General features: G+C 34.3%; 1 protein-coding gene across 1 annotated transcript in view; it reads right to left on the reverse strand.

Moving 5' to 3' along the window:
• Window positions 1-23,247, reverse strand: part of SPEF2 (sperm flagellar 2) — a 191,489-nt gene that overhangs the window by 92,356 nt on the left and 75,886 nt on the right. The window contains 3 exon segments of the mRNA XM_049769039.1: window positions 2,981-3,120; window positions 13,648-13,722; window positions 17,856-18,011. Of these exon segments, the coding sequence (XP_049624996.1) occupies window positions 2,981-3,120; window positions 13,648-13,722; window positions 17,856-18,011 (371 nt within the window).

The following is a 23,247-nucleotide window of genomic DNA, read 5'->3' on the forward strand; positions in this document are numbered from 1 at the left end:
CTTTAATGTTCTATTCTTCTTTCATGACAGGAGTGATGAGATGAATTTTACCTGTTTATTGATTTGCTTCTGTTGATCTGAAGAAAGATCAGTCTCATAAAGACAAGTAATGCTTGTCTTTTTCACCCCCTTTTTAGATAATTAATTCAAAGTTTGGGGCATGGAAAATAATGAAGAAACATTTATTAAGTAAACTAACTGAATTTTCACAGATATCACATTTTTCTTAAGCTAGAAAACTACTTACGATGGAGAATATCATGTTCATGTCAAGCTAATGATGAGTTATTTCTCTGAATTTCCCCAGAGGTTTTATCTTTGCTGTATACTCCAGGATGATCAGAATGTTCCTTTTATTTCTACTTAAGGATTCCAATATACAATCAAAACCAAGAACAACTTGAGTTAAGATTGGATTGTAGGTATGTATTATATTCAAAATAAGCTTACAAACTTATCATTTGCTTTCATCTGTGTATTTAAGTATGAAAAGCTCATACATACATTAAACAAGGTACTTCAAGTCATCTTCTTCAATATCATTCAAGTCATTTTACTAGAAATTTTTTGTCCTGAGCAAAAACAAACAAAACAAAACAAAACAAAACCCTACCCTTCTAGGGCAGGAGAAATAATACAGCTTGCTTTGCAGGGTGCTAACCCAGGTTTAATCCCTGGTAACTCATATGGTCCCCCAAGGCACACCAGGAGTGATCTTTGAGAGAAGAGTCAGGATTTTGTCTTGAAAACAGCTTGGTGAGGTCCCACCATTTCTTTTGCTTTTGTAGTTTTTATTTCTGATCTGTAGTTGAGCCCTTTGTAAAATATCACATTCATAGTCTTCCCTATGGTCTTTGAATATAAGGGTCAATAAAAACTAGATAGGTATTCAGGATAAACTTTGCTTACTTTTCTATTTCAACATTTACTACAAAATTTGCAAATGGCAGGTGCTCACTGAATGGCACAATATATTTCTGTCCCCTCCTTTTCCTCCCCTGCCTCACCCCATCCCTTCCTCCTTTTTCTTTCCTTTCTTCTCCTCTCTTCCCCCTCCTTCCTTTTATTACTCCCCATTAATATGTTTATGTGAAGGTAGATCTGGAATCTTTGAAGAATATAGAACTAAGGTTAAATGATATGCACTGCATGTCCAGTTAAATTAGTTGATCATGTAAAATTTACATTTAACTTGGCATCTGCCTATATACTCTATAGCTCATGTGTTGATGCTTAAAGTAGGAAAAGCAACAGATGCAGTTTGCTGTATTTCCTAACTCTATTCCACTCCCAGACAAAGCAAAAATGTGTTCTTTATTTGGTCTTGCCTTGGTAATTAGAGATCTCTCTTGCTGCATGTCTTCTCTTTGTCTCTCTGTGATAGTTTCCATTCTTTATTCATAACCTTTAGTGCCTTGAAAGTTAACAGAAATCGAGGAAAGTTTCTTACCACTTAACTTCTGGGTCAGAGACATTAGTGTAGAAAGAAATAGTTTGGTTGTGTATCTTGCTGCTCTGCTCTGATATGCCAGTGTGATTGACTGTATCCTTGTTGCTTCAAGGTCACAGGTCCCATCAAATACCTCTTCTGCAAATGTTCAAAGATGTGGGCCAGACTTTCACTTTCTTGGGCTTAGGGGCATGCTGATTCCTAGTTTTCCCTTATTCCATGGTGGCAATCCTTTAAAGATTTCCTTGTTTGGCTCATATTAAACTTTCCAAAAATTAGCTTCTGTTTTTTGCCAGAATTCTGATGACTAGTAAATCTATATGAGTTTGTTCCTTATAATTCATTGTCAATATTGTTCTTTTTTTAAAAAAATATCTCCTATGCATTTTTCTCTTATTTTCTATTTCTCTAAAAATTTTAAGGTTTGGATTTAAGGAATTTAGGATTTTTTTCTCATTTACCATATCTGGCCAAATAATATTTAAATTTTATCTCTTTCCCTAGAATGTCTATATCTAGCTACCATAGTTTTTGAATATATTTATTTAAAATTAAACTTTTTTGCTATGTGATATAATATCTGTATCATTTAATGTTCTCATCTTCAACTGTTTTTGTTTCAATTTCCTTCTCAATTCTAATTAATCCACGAAAACTCCATAAAACATCTGTTGCATACCAGACACTAGTTTTGATTCTAAACTAAATACAGTGAGCTATTCTATACATTCCTATTCTCCCTCTACCACTAAGTTTATAGTCTAACTGCAGACTAAAGATACTTTCCTAGACAAGTTTAATAATAACCATAGCAATGCCACAATCACTGCCATTCTTGATTAGGTCTCAGATGCATGATACAGATTGTTAGTTCAAAAGAGAAAATATTCTTGAGAACTGCTGTGAAGCAGCTAGGCACTCAGTTTTATAGATCTCTTTGTCTTTTAAAATGTTTTAAAGGAAAGAACATTGTGTGTGATTTTTGTATAACTGCTAAAGGGACTCAACCTTCTTAGGTAGCAATAGAATTTTGTAATTGTCAGAGAAAGAATTGGATGGCAATCCAGACTCTCTGATGTATCTCCAGCACACAAATTTAAAGTTCTTTGTCAGGATAACTGTCTGTTCTGTCTGTTCTTAAGTTGCATTAGTTTAGAACTTCAAAGAAGTCCCTCTATTTCTAAAAATTCAGAAGTGATCATGAGAACATGGATGTGTGACTATAATTTTCTGGATATATCTTCTGAGGAAGTCATTATTCTAGGAAACAGCATTTCTGCTTGTCCTTGGGGAGAAAATTGGTCCTCTGGTTTCAGCATTCAACAATAGTTCAAACCATGACTCAGGAGCTCAAGGGGTTTGAGAAGAGATGTGGCTCAATTAAGCACACAAAAATCACCTTTGCATTTGATGAATAGAAATCCTACCAAGTATAAATGGACTTTGGAATGGTTACAAATGGTAGTGTGACTTATCACTAGGAACAAGAGAAAGAATAGAATCTAAGAGCATGAATCTAAGCCACCATACCTCAGGAACTGGTTCATTCACATAGACCCAATCTTCTGATCCTGGCTGAGGCGCTGGTGGTTTTAATGGTGTGGGTGGTAGTTCTAAGGCCTCGGTCTTTACAGGTGCTTTCGCTCCTGCTGATTTCCCTTTAGGAGAACCTTAGATACACACATTGAATCACTCCATTAGAAGGATGGTACAAGGTACTTATGAATAAACAAACAGAATTCCAATGCACTCAGATAATTTACTAATTTTAAGCAACTTTGGGCAACTTAGTCAAATTTAAAAAAAATCACAATTTTCTTTCTCCATCATCCCCATTAACCAATAATACCAATACACATTTTACTTAAAGCAATTTCACTGCTCACATACAACTGGCTATAAAAAGTAACTTGATAATTTATTATCATGTTTACACTTGCTTCCGCAGTGAACATGTGGTTCTTATGAAGTTTAGACTCTAAATTGGACTCTATTTCATTTTGTTATTGCAAGCACTGGCAAATTATAATTTCCACTCTAAAAGAGAAGGAAGTGACTGTTGTGTGAATGATATTCTTGGCATTCTTGAAAGTCCAGGAAAGGATAAAAGAGAAAAAGATTTTGTGAAAGTCAGGGTGTGAGAGATGTGAAGGTAGAAGAGGTCCCCAAATTCCATACATGATGCTCAGAGTTGCTAAGCGAAGAAATATATTTCTAGCCACAGTAGGGAAGAATAGTTAAAGGTAATTGTGCCATACTCATAGAATAATTTTGTATAAATAGAGAAGAGGAGAAAAGAAGAGAGGAGAGGTAAAGAGAGAAGAGAATATAGAAGAGGAAAAGAGAGGAGGGTAGGAGAAGAGGGAGAGAAGGGGGAGTAGGGTAGGGGTTAGAGAAGAGGGAATGAGGGGAGGAAATAAAGAGGGAGGAAGGGCAAAGGGAAAAGAGAGGAAAGGAGAGGAAATGAGAGGCAGAAAAGAAAGAAGAGTGTATGGAAGAGAACACAAAGGTGAGAAGAGAAGAGGAGAGGGGAGAGCACAATAGGGGAGAGAAGAGGTAAGTAGGGGAGGGGAGAGGAGAGAAAAAGGATGAGGAGAGGGAAAGAAGTGAGACAAGAAGGGAGGGGGAAGAGGGGAGAAGAAAGGAGTAGAGAAGGAGGATGGTGGATAAAAAAAAAAGAGAAATCTACTTTTTAGTTTCAAATCCAAAAGTAGTATATGGTTAACTTTTTCTGCCATTGTCAAGAGTTAAGTGGCACATTTAAGGTTTGACTAAATTTGTGGCTGATTAATGTACTTTAACTCTGAAAGAACCAACATATCCTTAAACAATCCAGGTTTAGAGTATAGAATTTTATTCAGTTTAAATTCTATTTTCTTCAGATTAGTTACAGTAATTTTATGTGTAGTTTCTAGATGCCTAGAAGAGCTGGAGCACTTTCTACTGCCCATATATTTTGTGTATGTTCTTTAACGATAATGCTGTTTGGAAAAGTATATATACATATATATCTTTTAATTTTATGCTAGATAAAAACATATTGCTTACAAATTGAGGTTAAATTGCTCATTATGACTTGTGCATTTATGTAATTTCTGCTTAAATATTTAAAAGCAGTGGCTATTATCCACAGGCCTGAGTTTGGATCCTGAGGTTGGATCTAGATGTTTTTTATTTATATTAAACATTTAAGATCTTTGCTCACACCTATAAAATGTAATTTTATATAATTTACTATAGGATGATTTTTCATTCTTTCATCTGGATATTTACTAAAATAAAAGTGAATATACTACGATCACCTAAGATATGTTTATTTAAAAGATTTGCTAAGAAGGAGAAATTTGTAAGTGAGTTTGAAATTTGAAATGAGTATTTTTTTCCCCATTAAGTAACAGTCATTTACTTGGATGTTTTTAAATATTTACTCTGGACCCACTACATTTTCACCTAATTTTTAACAATAAAAGTGTTAGGAATAAATTATTTAAATGAATAAAAATTTAAAATACATCTCACTTTTGAACAAATTTCATTTTTGAACAAATATGTATTAAGTAATAGTAGAAATGAAATATCCACTTTTTAAAATGATAATTGATTTCACTTAAAAGTTGAGTCATTGAGTCCCATTTTACCATAATATTTTATAGATGAAATGTTTGAAAAGCAATCAATGTTTTGTATGTAGAAAATATATTTTAGTTTTTATTTTTAGTTACAAACTCAGAGCCTTTGGAACTAGAACAAAAGTCAAAATAAAAATATGTACAAGAAAAGATATGATTTTTTTGAATGAAGAATTAATCATCTTTAAGAAAAAATAAAATAAAGATGACAACAGAATAAAAGAATGGTGTTCAGCAAAGATAAGATTAGATTTTATCTTAAGTATAGAAACAAGTCCTTATCTAATAGACATAGGAACTTATAAATTTTATATTATAGGGGGTCTTTTCTCTTTGCTTTGTCATAGTAACTTGGTTTAGGTTTAAGACAATTGGACAATGGCATTCACCCTGAACCTTGGATCCCATCTATAAAACTGGCAAGGTTTTCTATACCAGCAAGAATCAGACTTCCAACAGGGGAGGCCCTAATGTTGCCCTGACTTGCTCTAGAGTGGATTCATATGACATCCTGACAACTTGGAAACAGCAACAACTTGCTTTTCAGGACAGGGCTCCCTGTACCACCACCTAACAGTGAGATGAAACCAGAAAATGCTCCATGACATCCTGATTTCAACATAGGATTTGTACAAAAACTAGGATCTCTAATTACAGAAACCTGACTATGACAACAGTGATTGAGAAGAACTTTTACTGGGAACACAAAGGCAGACTTTGGGGTTAAACAAGTTAGTATTTCCAGAGGCTGTAGTTAGTTTTATAGCACAATGCTTCATGGGTAGATTGTCCCTGTTATTAGGCCAAAGATTTTTCCTTTCTATTTTCCCTCATATTTTGCTGTGCTTTTGAAAAAAATAAACTTCCCCATGACCCCCCTTTTTTCTTTTGTTTTTCTCTCCCTTTTCCCTCCTTTTTTATCTTTTAAATAGGGGCTCCTGATTTTTTCTTAGAACCTTGGGACACAGATTACTTTGTTTACCACATATTTCTGCATTTTTTCTCTAAAACTAAGAAGAAAGGAAAAACAAAAAGATGGAATCCAGGGGCCAAGTGGTCTCTGATGCATTGATGGAGAAAATAAAAGGACAGAACTAAATATACAAGCCAAAGTCAATAACAATAGACTTAAGAGACCCAATTTTTAACAATCTAAACTTAAATGGGCCTGTTATACTGACAGGTTAGGAGGCAAAGAGTGGTGGTACTGGGATCATTGATAGAGGGAGGTCAACAGTGGTAGTGGAAATGGCCCTGATTCACTGAGTATATGAAATTTAACTATGAAGGACTACATAGATTACAATGGTTTCAATAAAATAAAATAAAAAAGATTAAATTTTATCAGTAGATGAGGACATTAAGAAAACTACCATACTTTCAAATTTAGTAAGTACCTTTGTAGATAAGATACACTGGTTAATAGTAAGTAATTTCTTACTGTTTTGGCATTAATGAAGTTTGAACAAACCTTTAAATGCCAATAATAAGTTTATAATACTAGCTCTGTTGCAACATCTTTGGGCACAGAAGGGGAATTCAGTGGTAGCTAAGTAGCCAGAAATGAGAACAAGGAACATAATTCACAATTCATAATTAAGAAGCTATTTGTAAAAGTTCATAGGGGATATGTATTATCTCACCAATATCTTAAGACCCATGTTCTGATTCTATGTGCAACTGAAGACAATGAATGTAGACAATCATAAAGTATTTGGGGTCTTTAGGAAAATTATTTTAGAATCATTAAGATCAATGCTAAGGGCTGGAAACTTCCTAAGTCACTTTTCAAAGGAAACTCCTCTGTTTACAGTTGTGAGCAACTTGATCTGGGTCCAACATCATCATCATCTCATATTTAGTTAGCCCTGTCTTCTTTAAGTTAGACCATATTCTACCTACAGTGTTTTACATAATTCTCATATAAGCCTCATGAGAAGTAATTTCATTATATTACATTAAAGAAGAGGAAATTGAAGCACACTCAGCCAAATAGTTTCTTGCCGTAGGTCACTGTTGATTTTAAGTCTGGGCAGGCTGACGCTAGTCTATGCTTTTCACTGTCAGACATTTTAGTGTTTATTGAGGTAGTTTGTATTGAAATGAGTTCATTAGATTGGTACACAAAAATTTACATGTTTAGAGCAGCTCTTATACTATTATTTACTTGGCTTTAGTTGATTTTTAAGATTTCACTACATTTATTAATTAACTTTTTCTATTCTTTGTAATATTTTTAAAACTATAGACTGAGAATTATGTTGATTAAGGGACTCATACCTAAGATTATGCTATTATTTAATCTGCTTATACTAAAATAGTAAAATAAAATCTAGGGAACTGATAAGCAATTTAGTGGTGCAAGTTAATATGAGAGTAAATTATGGTTTCCAAAGAGTGAAGAGGCTCTAATTTTTCTTTTTCAGAGGCTACAAATTTCTTTTATATATATACCTGTATATATATATATATATTTGCCACAGCCAGTGATGCTCAGGATGCTCAGGGATTACTCCTGAATTTGTGCTCAGGGACCATGCCTATTTAATAGGGCTCAAGGGACATATGTAATGGTGAAACTTGAAACAAGTTTGGCCACATACAAGGAATATATAACCCCTGTACTATTCAGTCCTAGGTTAACAATTTCTAACACATCATTACCTTGTATAGTCAATGACCAATTTAAAAATTGTATATTGATGGTCTAATGAAATTACTTTTATAAAAATGTTTTATAACATTTATAAATATAAACTATTTATATAAATTATAGCTATATATACAATACTATATAAGGTGTATATATATATTTTAAAATGCCTGGTTTGTGGAAAGCACTATGTATGAGGTAGATTGTTGTCTTGATTTACATTATAAAAGATGACTGTCAAAAAATAAAATAAACATAAAAGATATTTGTCACTGTATTTTGCTATATGAAACATGATAATAAGTTAATAAATTTTCTGATGTGTAGTGTCAATCTTCGGATAAAACCCAGTGTTTTATATTTGTTATAAAATCTATTTGAGACATGTACATGGCATTTAATACTACAGTTCCTATATTTAAGGTCCTATGTGATTAACAACTATTGTAATTAATCCTCAATATGTTAATTTATTTATAGAGAATTAATACATATCTTATCTGAAAATGTGAATTCGGTAGCTTATTATTTTTTTAGTTATCTTTGTTGTGTTATTTGTCAGGATTTCCTGAATTTAATGAATTACCATATTCCTCCCATTGTCCTTGAGCTGACATACTAACTCTCACTGTAAGATTTTGCTTCATTCTATTTTAAAAAGAATTATTATATACATTTTAAAATTAGACTCCAACTGGAATTATTTGGGTAAATGGCATATGATGTATAATACATAAAAATAACTGAATGTTCCTGATACTGTACTGACTCTAACAGAACAATAAATTGGGGAACAACATAGTGCTTTTTCAAACTTCAGTGATTGTTAAAATTCCCTAGGTAGCTTATTAAAATACAAATTGAAGACAATGTTAGGAATCCAAGATTCAGTGGCTCAGGGGTGGAGCCAAGTATTTATACTTCTAATAAGTTCCCAGGTGAGGAAACTGCTGCTGGTTTAAGGGCCAAGCTATGAGGGCATTTTTTATAGTGCACCAAAGAAATTGAATTTCACCTTACTTGTATCTTATGTCTCTTCTCTCATGTTTTTCCATTAAATAACTTGACTGTTTAGAACATAACATTCATTTTTTAACAAGTGGACATGTAGGACCTGTAACTATTTATACTAATACTAGTAGTAATAAAAAGAACAAAGAACAATATATTTTAAATGGTTATTTCACAACTCTAGTTCTATTAGATACTCCTTAAATAGAGAATTCTGTGACTGAAATGTTTTGGAATTTTACTTATTACATCTCTTACATTCTTTTAAGGGATGTTAACTGGTAAAAAATTTTACTTTTGAAGTAAAATTTTTGTTTATTTATTCATTTATTATTTTATAGGAGAAATACATGTCTTTCATTCTCCTGAACATTAGGTATACATGGGGCTGGAGCTATAACACAGTGGATAGGGTATTTGTCTTGCACATGGATGACCCAGCTTCGATTCCCAGCATCCTGTACAGTCCCTCCAATCTTCCAGAATTGATTTCTGAGTGCAGAGACAGGAGGAACCTGAGCATGGCTGGGAATGGCAAAAACAAACAAAAAACCATTGTGTATAATTCCTCAAATTAAGAAGTAAAGATCATTATCCCGGTGGAGTTTACTTTCTATTTCTACTTTTGTGAAGCAAAATTGTCAGCAAGTGATTTATCTTTTATTTTCTATGAGAAGCCATCTAGAGAAACTTTCAGACAGAGCCTTCCTATTGTGCTTCTCTCTCTCTCTCTCTCTCTCTCTCTCTCTCTCTCTCTCTCTCTCTCTTTCTCTCTCTCTCTCTCTCTCTATATATATATATATAAAATCTTTATTTAAGCACCATGATTACAAACATGATTGTAGTTGGGTATCAGTCATAAACAGAACATCCCCCCATCACCATTGAGTTCCCATATAATCCAGCTATGCCATATGATACCATATGCTCTCATATGATCCAGCTATACCACTCCTAGGGATATACCCTAGGAACACAAAAATACAATTCAAAAATTCCTTCCTCACACCTATATTTATTGCAGTTCTATTTACAATAGTCAAACTCTGGAAAAAACTAAGATGCCCTTCAACAGTTGAATGGCTAAAGAAACTATGGTACAGATATACAATGGAATATATATATGTATATACATATATGAATGTATATATATTATGATGCCATCAGAAGAGTTGAAGTCATAAAATTTTCTTATATGTGTATGTACGTAAAATCTATTATGCTGAGTGAAATAAGTCAGAGGGAGGGGTCAAAGCAGTGGCACAAGTGATAGGGCATCTGCCTTGCACACAACAACCTAGGACAGACCTTGGTTCAATCTCCCAGTGCCTATATGGTCCCCCAAGCCAGGAGCAATTTCTGAATGCATAGCCAGGAGTAACCCCTGAGCATCATCGGGTGCGTCCCCTCCAAAAATAAACCAAAAAAAGGAAAGAAAGAATTCAGAGGGAGAGAGATAGACACAGAATAGTCTCACTCATCTATGGGTTTTAAGAAAAATTAAGGACATTATTGTAATAATGCCCAGAGACAATAGAGATGAGGGCTGGAAGGACCCGCTCACAATATGAAGCTCACCACAATAAGTAGTGAGTGCAGGTAGGAAAATAACTACACTAGCAACTATCATGACTATCTTAATGAGTTAAGTAAAATGTCTATCTCAAATACAGGCAGGGGTTGGGGAGGAGGAGAAGAGATATTGATGTTGAGAATGTTGCACTGGTGATAAACATTTTTAAATCATTAAAATCTTTTTAATTGGCACAAAGCATTATTTTCTGAATTTAGCTCATCATATAAAACTTCATTAATAACTCCTGATTAAAGTCATGTGAAGGTGTCACTGTTTTATGAAGAAATATAATAAAACTATGGAAAATGTATTGATAGCATAAGATATGCTTTACCAATGTAAGTACACTGCAATCTGCATCTTGACATCAAGATTTGAAGGAAGAAGGGCAAATATCAGCATAATATACAGATAATTGTATAAATCAAGATACCACCAGCAAGAAATAGGTATGTCTGAAGAAAGGAAAAATATGATAATTCCTTAAATCATAAGAGGTTTTAAGTATAAAAGCCATTCACTATTTTGTGAAGTAAATAAGCAAGTGTTCATACACATGGTTTATTCAAATATTCAAATGAAGTGACTTTCTCTTTAAAAAGAAGACCCAGAGAAGGATAGATGGTACAATTACTACAGTGTTTGTCTTGTACATGTCTGCCCCAGATTTATCCCTAGGACCACATATTGTCCCTTGAGCCCTGCCAGGAGTGATCCTTGAGGTCAGAGGCAGGAGTAAGCCCTGAGCAGCATTGGTTATGACCCCCAAACTAAATAAACAAAAAAAAATTTAAAGGAAAACCTAGTTTCAAATTATACACTGTTTCCCCGAAAATAAGACAGTGTCTTACATTAATTTTTGTTACCAAAGATGCACTAGGTCTTATTTTCAGAGGATGTCTTATTCTTCCATGAAGAGTATGGTGCACATTTATTATTAAATGAAAATAAAGAAAATTTATTACCTGTGTATTATATAGTAGTATAGTAGTTGTCAACACAAACCAGACAAACTGTGAATCCTACAGACACCAGGCTGTAGGGACATTCTAGCAACCAGTTTACAGAAAATTAATTTTCATTTAGAGACAGAGCCTAGGGTGGGCCTTATTTTCAAGTGATGCCTTATATTTCACCCAGAAGGAAACCTTTAAGTAGGTCTTGTTTTTGGAGGATGTCTTACTCTGGGGGAAACACGATAGTATTTTTAGTGTTTTACATAACAAAATGACTCTTTAATTTTGATTAAGAGTTCATTCATTTCAAATATTATTAAACACAATAGAATTTCAATCAAATAAGAATATAAAATGTTTGAAAGTCCTTGGTGTTAAATTGTGATACCCACACAAATCCAATAAATATATTTGGACTGGCTGAACTTGTATTTTTCTGAATTTATAAAATGTGAAAAATTGTAAGGATTCTCTCAGAGAATGTAAATTGTTATGTCTTGTTTGAATATTTACTAGCTAATGTGCCAAGGTCAATTAATTTTTATTTCCCACAAAGATCCTTCATCTTTTGATTACAATGAGAAAACAAGGGACCATAAAAGGTAAATTAAAGAATTATTCTATTAGTACACAGGTAAGATTTTAAGTGTGGACAAAATTTTATCATTGTAGCTAACCTTTCTTTCTCAGTTCTAACTCACCAAATGGTTCATGTTACTTAAGTCCATCATCAAAGAAAAATGAGGTTCTTGTATCTATGTGTGTGTGCGTGTACTGGGGAATATGTGATGCTAGAAATAAAGTTCAGGGTTTCATACATCTAAAATAAGTGTTTAATATTGAGACAAACCCCAGAAAATTTGCATGGAGTTTTTTTAATATGTCTATCTACCTTTAAATATCTCAAATAGTTTTTTCTTAGCAAATTGTGCTGTGAATATTGCATACTGCTGGACTTCAATTACATTAGCAACTTGTAATGAAAAGTTAAAGAAAGGCATATCCTTCATGTCAGAATTATTTTATTGCACCACGACAAGTGAGATGTCTGTATATCCATAATGTATTTAATCTTTAACTGACTACTGTAGCAGCTTCAGCATAGATCTAATAATATATTCCTTAGAGTCAGTACTTTTATTCTTCTACCAATTGCTTTAAAAACTCTATCCTCTTTCACAGAGTATTAAAGTAGAAAATTAAAAATATTAATTTAGGGTCAGGAAACAGACAAAAGAAAAGGTCAAAACGATCAGAGAAATGAAAAGGCAGCGATTAAGAGCTAAGTGCGTGCACAGGTTTTAAATCTGAGACACAAATTTGTAAACTTCTATACAGAGATGAAATAGAAATGAAAATAGATAAAAATGATGTATCCTTTAGGAAGTTTATTATATAGGTACTCTTAGAAATAAAGTGTTTTGGGGCCCGGAGAGATAGCATAGCGGCGTTTGCCTTGCAAGCAGCCGATCCAGGACCAAAGGTGGTTGGTTGGAATCCCGGTGTCCCATATGGTCCCCCGTGCCTGCCAGGAGCTATTTCTGAGCAGACAGCCAGGAGTAACCCCTGAGCAATGCCGGGTGTGGCCCAAAAACCAAAAACCAAAAAAAAAAAAAAAAAAAAAAAAAGAAATACAGTGTTTTTTGCCCCTTGATTCTAACAGAAAATTTTTAGTCCTCATTTTATATAAGAACCACTGATATTTGGGACATATTGTCAGATTAAGGAAGACATGGCAAATAAAACAAATCACTAGACTCTTACAATAAATAAAGGTCACCAAGTTTGGGGGCTGGTTATAAGGGATATAGGTGACAGATTTGGTACACTATGGACTAGAGGAGCACCTGTGGAGATTCAGCAACTTCACATATCAAAAACACAATATTGTTGTAAACTGTGCTACTACTCAGTAATAAAATAAAATTATAACTAAATGTAATACTGATTTACTATGGGTATAAGCAAAATTTTGCCTATATTACATTGTGGAGGAAGTTAAGGACTTGATACCGAAGTACATCTTGTTTGAAACAATTATACAGAGAGCCTCCAAATTTGGTTCAGTCTATAGCTTTCTGATGAAATAGCTTTATCTAAGCATAAAAGGTCCAAGCTCTACAATAAATGGATATTCTGAACATTAGCTCTGCATTCTATTGTTCCTCACAAATATTTTTCAAGCAGGACCTATGATAATAGACTGAAGTTACTTTCTTTGGCAAAAAGTATGGTTTAAGTATGTGAGGGGGGAGTTCTGAAGGGGGAAAGAGGTATTTAATATACATTACTATACAAATATCGCTATTTTCAATGAGACATCTATAAAACCCATAACTACATTTTATCAAATCTATCCTTGTCTGCTGTACCTTTTCTTTTTAGTGAAGGATCACCTTTCTTTTTTTTTTCTTCCCGAGGAGAGGCTGTCTTACTCAGCTGGTGTTCTAAACAAAATTTAACACATAAATATCATTGATAGTTTTCCTCAGTAGCTAGACTAAATTATAATATTTGTAAAGAAATAACAAATAGTATTTCTCACAGTTACATTTGTGAACCACATAAAATGGCTCAGTTCTTTACTTGAGTTAAAATTAATGTAAATATAAACTATGAATTGAAATTTCTTGAATGACCTTGATAATGCTATTCTACTTGGCACACAGAAGTTTAGCCTTGACTTAACATTGACATGTAACATTGGGTTTGATTATAAGTCTTAGTCCAGAAGTTTAAAAGTTAGTGACTTTTTTTGAAGTATCTGACTTTATCTACTTTTATTTAAACTAAATTATTCTAATGCAAAAAAAAAAAAAAACCTGTCTCTGTCACAAGAATGATGGGAAATTACCCTGAAGAAGAGTTAAATAGTAAGACTCTGGGTCTAGTGTATCTTTGAACTTCTCTAGATTTCATGCATGGTTGACTGGTAACTACCACAATTCTATTTTTTATTGACTAACTGGCAATCAAAGGATGGTTTGGGTTTTTTTTTATACTGAATTCTCTGGAACCTAGCTCAAAATTAAACTTTATGGGGGGAAGGAACAACTGAAATCCTGTTGAAAAAAATTATTACATCCTTCATTATTCACTAATGAAGTTTAAAACCTTCCTCTCTTAGTCGCAGCTAAATTTTTTCTTTTTCTTCATTGAAGGAGCATTTAAATTCTTATAATGGAGAGACCTCATCTGACCCATTCTTTCTACTTATGAGTTATAGTTATAAGAATGTCTAAATTAATAACATACATCATTTATTATTTAATTTTATTTAATTAGCAACTTAGATTCAACTACCAAGAGCCAATTTAAATTATGACAAGTGAAAAATAGATGAATTAACCTCAAAACGTTGCTAATTTCTATTAACTTCCAAATAGTAGAACTACAGTTTTGTAAATAAATACTATCCAAACATTGCAATTATCTTTCCTTTTAAAAAGAAACACATTTAATAATTTTAAAATGGTCTATATAGGGACTGTGGTGATATAGTATAGCAGGTAGGATTTTTGCCTCACATGTCGCCATCTAGGGTTCAATCCCTAGAATTCCATATAGACCTCAAGCCTGCCAGTAGTGAATCCTAAGTGGAAGTAACCTCTGAGTATCACCAGGTGTTCCAACAAAAAAAAAATTGGAAGTTTAAAAAATAAAATAAAATACCAAACACCAAAAACAAAAATTTTAATATTAAAATAGTCTATACAAGTTCCTATTTTCTTTAATAAAATATTTTTAATTAGGGGCTGAAGAGATAGCATGGAGGTAAGGCATTTGCCTTTCATGCAGAAGGTCATTGGTATGAATCCCGGCATCCCATATGGTCACCTGAGCCTTCCAGGAGCAATTTCTGAGCATGGAGCCAGGGGTGGCCCCTGAGCGCTACCAGGTGTGACCCAAAAATCCAAAAAAAAAATTTTTTTTAAATTAACTATCACTGAAGTGTATTATAAGACAATAGAGAAAAGGAGTCAAAAATAGAAACTTTTTTGACATGAAATTGTACATTGTATGAACAAATATAATTTCAGCTGGGCTCAGCAATGCACTCTATGAAGTCATTTTTTTAAGGCCAGCTCCAAATTGGACTCCCAAATATTTAAATATAATTTTAAATGGCAACATGGATAGGATCACATAATTTTATTTTATGTCACCCTGAGAAAGACTAAATTTAAAATGAGTTCTGTTATTTGGTGGTAAGTTTTCTTCTAAATCCTTTATGGAAGGCAGTAATGACACTTTTCTAACTTAATCCAATGTGTGGCTGAAGTAACTCTAGAATACAGAGTCAGAGACAAGGTAGACCTAGACTTGAACAGAACAAATGTTAGTGTTCAGTGCTCTATGCCTTCTTTATCTTATTTCCAAAGAGACTTGTTTTTAAGTAAATAATTATTTTTATCTTAACTTCTAAAAATATGATAATTGGAAGTTTGAGTTGGGCATGTCCAAAACTTTAAGTTTTGGGTTCGGAAGATGCTCTCATGTGAAAGAAAATACAAATTATTTCTAGAAAAGAAAAACACCAATTATTGGAAATGTTTTTGCCTAAAGTTAACTAACTCTACACTCTTGAGCTGTAATGGTAGTGGGGACTACACTGGTACCCACTAGCAAACCAACATGCATGGAAATCTCCTTGCCATTATGCCATATTGCTGGCATAACTGTAGTTAGGACTCTCAAGATGATCTCTTTCATATGTTTTTAAAGATCAGGTACTAATCCTGCGCTCAGTAGTAAAAAAGACAGGTACAAACTCTTTGAATCAACAATAGCTTTATTATTCTTCCAATTCATAGTATGCAAAAGTACATATTTCAGATTGCAAACAAATTTTAATCACAAACTAATTCTGTCCTAATCATAAACACCAGAGTTACTTTCAGAAAATGGTTCCATTACACAGATATTCCTTATTGTGAGCAGGCTGAATTGGGCAAGGATGAGGAAGATAGAATTATGACCACAGATTAGAGGCCTGTCTTAAATAGCTACAGGTTCACTTGGCAGCTTTCAAAGCTGTTTCTCTTAGTTCTAAACAACATTTTAAAGATTTCTATTTTTCTTACAGACCATTAAACTGTTGGTGTTTTTCATATTTAATTACAGAGAAAGGCATATATTTTTTACTCATAGTTTTATTGTCCATATGATGAAAAATGTTTTCTTTTAGAGTTCATGAATTTTGTCTTTAGATAAGCCCTCTCTCCCTTCAGTAAATCATGACTATACTATAATTTAGTAAAATCTTCAAATTAATTTGCTTAATAGATGTCTACTTTTTTAATGGGGAAGTGTCCTAAACAGTGCTCAGTGGGCCTGGGACTTCTAGCCATCCAAACTTGGCCAGATTGTATCAGCTCATTTTGTGCTAGAACCGATGCAGTGCTGCCCACACAAGTAGTCTTATGAGACTCCAGGTTTACATCTAGCTTTGTCTGGGAGGACAGGTGGTGCTGGCCTTTGTGCATGCCTTATATGCACCCAACCCATGAGTAATTTCTTTTAATCCCTTTAATCAGTATCTTTTTTGGCAAACACTCAGCAGTACTCAGGGATTATTCTTGACTCTGCTCTCTTAGGGATCATTCTGGCAGGGGTCAGAATATGTGGTACTGAGGATGAAATCCTTGTCAGCTGCATGGAAGAAATGATCCCTATTTATTCACTGTATTATCACTCTGGTTCCCTAACATAAATACATGAATATTTTAAATTATCTCAAATATCTCTGAGTTGAAAAATTTATGTAGTTCATACATATAGACATGACCCAGGATCAAGAAAATCTGAGTAAACTTGAGTGAGTACACAACCAGCTCCTTGGGACAATGAACCCAGAAATTAGAACTGCATTTATCTCCTAGTCATATAGCAAATTCATACTGGCATCTCCCAACATCCTGAATTACAGCCATGGGCATTTGACTTGTCTTTGTATTCACTGTCTACCACTTACTGCTAGACTCATAGCCCTTAGGGTTTAAGATACAGAAAGACTGTAACCTAAAACTTTCCAGACTCAAACTCTTCATTCATATATATACTCTATGAAGAAACGTATGTTGACTGTATTGTTAAGAACTTGTTTCTATAGAGCTGAAGATGAACATTGACATCTAAATTCTGGTCTCTGACATGCTGTTGTCCCTTTATTCTTGTGGACAACTGGCTATACTAATGCTCAGTTTCTTAAGAGGGACACATTCTTTAAAGTTCTAGAACTAGGTTGTTTCAGTAAATAGGTCCTTGATTTGCCTTATGCTCTCGTCTTATTACTCTGTGGCTTTCTTATTCTCATCTGTGGTCACACTGCAGTAAATAGACACAGGAGAGAGAAGCCCTTCATTCCACCTGCACAGCAAAACAACTGAACTCAGTGACACCTCCTGGGGGCTGGGGGTTACTACAAAAGTATTTTCCATGTTCAATGGAGTAGGTAAGTTTTGTTTCATATGCTTCAAGTCTGAATCTAGATCAGTGTAGACTGGCACTAAAGTTTATCTTCTTTCCTATTGAAAGTTAGAAACTGAAAAAGAGGGTAGTAAGTCATCCTATCAATCACCTGATGGCTGTCTTCCTTTCAACGTTCTGGCACGCTCACCCTGAGGAGGCATTTCCTTCTCTTTTTCTGATTCAGGAGAAGGTATTGGAGGTGTAGAAGGCTCTTCCTGGACAGCTTCTTTCAGCTCATTTTCCTTTTTTTCTAAGTATGCCTTCACTTCAAAAAGGTAAGAACAAGTAATGGTTATTATAGACTCCAGACCCTGTGTGTTTTCAGATGAACTAAGACAAACCTCGATTATATAAATTGTCATTATAGATTTAATACTAAATTCATATTCATATACTCTCCCTTAAGATATTCAGTCCTTAAAGATTTTAAATTTTATAGTTAAGTTAGAAATTCCATTTCTCTGATTTCTGATGGTGGAGGTAGGGATGGTAAGAAGGATGTATGTATGTTTGTGTGTGTGTGTGTGTGTGTGTGTGTGTGTGTGTGTGTGTGTGTGGCAGGTAGGTCGATTTCTGAGAAAAGGCAAATATAATGGTTTTGAAGTAACTAATATAGTGGAATATAAAAACAGAATTATCTCAACATTTCTAGTGGAAAAAACAGATGAAAGAAATGTAAAGAGAAGATGAGGAGCAATATGACAGGAGAGGTGGAGATGGGGAGCATAGCAGAAAAGGTACAGCACCAGCACCCTTGATATAAAATAATTTAAATAGAGCTTATCACTCGGTTGAATATTACCAATTAATTCATCCATTCACACAGTACTATGTAGTATATCTGAGCTCTGTGTCTCAAAGAGAAACATCCTAACATCTAAGTTTAGACTGATTACTAGGGTGGGAAGTAATTTATCATAGACTTAGTAAATTATATCAGAGCATGGAAAGTGATATACATGAAGGAGAAAAACACAAAACAGAGTCAAGGCGATCATGAGGGCTCCTTTAAGTTTTAAACAAGAATGCCAAGCAGGGCAGGTCCACAGAGGCGGCAGCATTGAGGCAAAGACTTGAGGAGTTAGTCTACCATGAGGCTCTTTTTGATGGAGTGCTCCAGGCAAAGGGATTACTAGCAGAGAATTGTGAGGAGTGTATCATGTCTGGTTTGCATTTATTTGGGGGATATTATTCCTAGGTCCTTTGCCATTTCAGATTCAACTTCTCCAACGGAGTGTACTTTTCAGGGCCTCCCTTGTCTTTGTAGACATTTGCACTATAAGTGGCCTCAGCAACCCTGCAGGATTCTGGGGAGAATGCCCACCCTGCTCTGGAATGCTTTCTTCTTTGTGCACAAAGCCAAGTGCTCTCAGGTTACTCTTTTTGCTGCTGTATGCTAGGATGCAGCAAGGATTGTTTTTTTCCAAAGTGGATAATGTTACTTTTTTTTCTGAGTATGAATTGAATGATAATTGCTTAAAGTGAAATAATTTATACAAATAAATAGAAAGTGAAATAGTCTGAGTCTCTTTTGTTCTTGCCCTTACCCCACCTTGGTCTATTGTGTATAGGGCCAGACTATTTGGGAGGGTGTCACATGTAGTTACTGTGGAGACTGATTTAAAAATGAAAAAAAAAAAAAAAAAAAAAAACAAGAAGATTTTATACTAAAACTGCCGCCTTCTCCATAACAGTCTATTAGACCATTAAAACCCACATCAGAATATACAAAAGTATCCCCCACATCTTTCTACTTTTATTTCCTTTAATTGGGATATATAATGCCCTCCAGTCTGAGTATCCAGGAAATAATATTTAATGTTTTGAGGGCAAAATATTTGTTAAAGTAGCTGACTTTGCCTGAAGAAAATAATGGCTGCCTATACTTACCAGGTAGTCTAGTCAGGCTGATACTTCTGTGTCATTATCAGAAAGTAGGGGGCAGATACCCCTCCTTGCAGCCCAATGCCAGCTCTGACACCCTCCAACAAAAAGAGCACAACTCCTAATGGTATCAGGCTTTCTAACCTCCTAGTTTGTTTTAGATCTATAAATCCTGGACCACATGATACCTCATTATCTTATAGTGTCAGCCCAGTTGTATCACAGGGAATCTGATGGGAAAATTATATAATAATCTACCCACCTCAGTGAGCTTAACCTAGCACAGAAGACTCATTTAGCACAAATCCACAGCCCATCAAACCCTTAAACAATGACTTCAGTTTTACTATGGAGAGATATAATGATTGTTTCAAATTGACCTGTGTTGGTCTAAGATTTGATAATTCCAGTTTCCTTTGTGTTGTAACAAACAATATGAAGTAAATTTGTGCTTGCATGGAGGCAGGCTATGGTGGTGGGTGGTTGACTAAGGATTCTGGTGAAGGGAAGGTCACAATGGTAGTAGGATTGGTGTTTGAATAATTAATTTATGAAATGACTGTCTTATGTATAACTTGGTAAATCACAGTGGCATAATAAAAATTAGGGGAAAAAAGGAAATGACTTAACAAATTCCTTCCATGCCAACAGATCTTGAAATGTAATCAGTGTTGGCATATCTAATCTTTAGGAACAGGTTGGACTGATTCTGATCCCCAGCAAAAACAAGCTAATGTAAATTTGTAGGTGTTTGAAAATGCAATTTGGCATCAATAGCAGTTTTTTGTTTGGGGGTATTTACAGGTGGTACTGAGGGATATTTCAGGCACTGTGCTTTCACTCCTAGAATTTGTTTACTTTTTCTTCTCCCAGTAAAGACACTAAAATCTATGAGGCATCCTCCTACCTCACAGTCTGATTTCTGACTGTCAAGTAATTGAACGTATCTCTTAATGGCTTGGTACATTCTTTTTTTTAAAGGATTCACAAGAGTGTGTGTGGGGGGTAACTTTAATGGGAGCTTTTAAATTCTCTTGTTAATTGTGCCTATATTTTTATGCTATGTGGGTATTAGATAATTGATAGATAATAGTTAAGTCATAAATTGAGTGACGACATGTTACTGAACCAATTTTAGAATCCTTCTGACATTATTAACTCTGATCATTAAAAAATTATACCAAGAAACTATAGTTCCCAATTAAATTGAAATAATAAATAACATAAAGAAAACTATAAAACTCTGCTCCAAGAAGTAAGAGAAGACATGTGGAAATGAAAACACATACCCTGCTCATGGATTGGCAGGATTAACATCATTAAAATGGCAATACTCCCCAAAGCATTGTACAGATTTAATATGATTCCTCTAAAGATACCCATGACATTCTTCAAAGAAGTGGATCAGGCACTTTTGAAATTCATTTGGAACAATAAACACCCTAGAATAGCTAAAGCAATCATTGGGAAAAAGAATATGGGAGGAATTACTTTCCCCAACTTTACACTTTACGACAAAGCAATAGTTATCAAAACAGCATGGTATTGGAATAAAGACAGGACCTCAGATCAGTGGAATAGGCTTGAATACTCTGAGAATGTTCCACAGACATACAATCACCTAATTTTTAATAAAGGAGCAAGAAATCCTAAATGGAGCAGGGAAAGCCTCTTCAACAAGTGGTGTTGGCATAACCGGCTAGCCACTTGCAAAAAATTGAACTTAGACCCCCAGCTAACATCATCTACAAAGGTAAAATACAAATGGATTAAAGACCTTGATATCAGACCTGAAACCATAAGATATATAGAACAGCTCGTAGGCAAACATTCCAGGACATTGAGACTACAGGCATCTTCAAGGAGGAAACTGCACTCTCCAAGCAAGTGAAAGCAGAGATTAACAGATGGGAATATATTAAGCTGAGAAGCTTCTGCACCTCAAAGGAAATAGTGCCTAGGATACAAGAGCCACCTACTGACTGAGAGAAACTATTCACCCAATACCCATCAGACAAGGGGATAACCTCCAAAATATACAAGGCACTGAAAGAACTTTACAAGAAAAAAACATCTAATCCCATCAAAAAGTGGGGAGAAAAAATGGACAGACACTTTGACAAAGAAGAAATACAAATGGCCAAAAGACACATGAAAAAAAATGCTCCACATCACTAATCATCAGGGAGATGCAAATCAAAACAACTATGAGGTACCACCTCACACCACAGAGATTGGCACACATCACAAAGAATGAGAACAATCAGTGCTGGCAAGGATGTGGAGAGAAAGAAACTCTTATCCACTGCTGGTGGGAATTCCATCTAGTTCAACCTTTATGGAAAGCGATGTGGAGATTCCTCCAAAAACTGAAAATCGAGCTCCCATAACGATCCAGCTATACCACTCCTAGGAATATACCCTAGGAACACAAAAATACAATACAAAAACCCCTTCCTTACACCTATATTCATTGCAACATTATTTACCATAGCAAGATTCTGGAAACAACCAAGATGCCCTTCAATAGATGAATGGCTAAAGAAACTATGGTACATATACATAATGGAATATTATGCAGCTGTCAGGAGAGATGAAGTCATGAAATTTTCCTATACATGGATGTACATGGAATCTATTATGCTGAGTGAAATAAGTCAGAGAGAGAGAGAGAAAGACGCAGAATGGTCTCACTCATCTATGGGTTTTAAGAAAAATGAAAGACATTCTTGCAATAATAATTTTCAGACACAAAGAGAGAAGGCCTGGAAGTTACAGCTCACCTCATGAAGCTCACCACAAAGAGTGATGAGTTTAGTTAGAGAAATAACTACATTTCGAACTATGCTAATAATGAGAATGTATGAAGGAAATAGAAAGCTTGTCTAGAGTACAGGTGGGGGTTGGGTGGGGAGCAGGGAGACTTGGGACATTGGTGATGGGAATGTTGCTCTGGTGATGAGTGGTGTTCTTTACATGACTGAAACCCAAACAACACAATCATGTATGTAATCAAGGTGTTTAAATATAAATATATTAAAATAATAATAATAAAAATAAAAATAAGCAAAAAGGAAGGGTATATTTTTCTTATAAATTCTCAAAAGTGAAAATGCTTATTGAAGCCTGGCATTGGCAGCATATGTTAAATTTCACTAGGACTATGAAAAGTTTTTGTACAATTATTAATTAGAGGGTAAAGAAGGAAGCTCAGGGTGGTTTAATGTGCCTAGAAGCCAGCTTATTTATAACTGAAAAGTTAATAATCAATACATTCATACCAGCACATATTTGGAAAAAAATACTACCTAGTATTTTCATTCTAAAATAATTGATTCCATTTAATTATAATGCTGAGTCTAGCAAATAGAAATCTTTATCTTTCTTATAACAAATATTTTTATGCTCTGTTAACTTTTACTGATCTATTTTTGGCATAAAAATACATTCAAAAAGATGACTTGAATCTATTAAATGACACAAAATTATTTTCTTTAAGAAACATAGTAGAACTAAAATCAAAGGCAGAAGACACAAACAATAAAATTCAAATAAAGAAAAGAACTTCACAATTACTTTCATTTCCTCCTAAATTTATTATAACCACACTTTTTATC

Source organism: Suncus etruscus, chromosome 2, assembly GCF_024139225.1.
Source record: "Suncus etruscus isolate mSunEtr1 chromosome 2, mSunEtr1.pri.cur, whole genome shotgun sequence".
Classification (NCBI taxonomy): Eukaryota; Metazoa; Chordata; class Mammalia; order Eulipotyphla; family Soricidae; genus Suncus; species Suncus etruscus.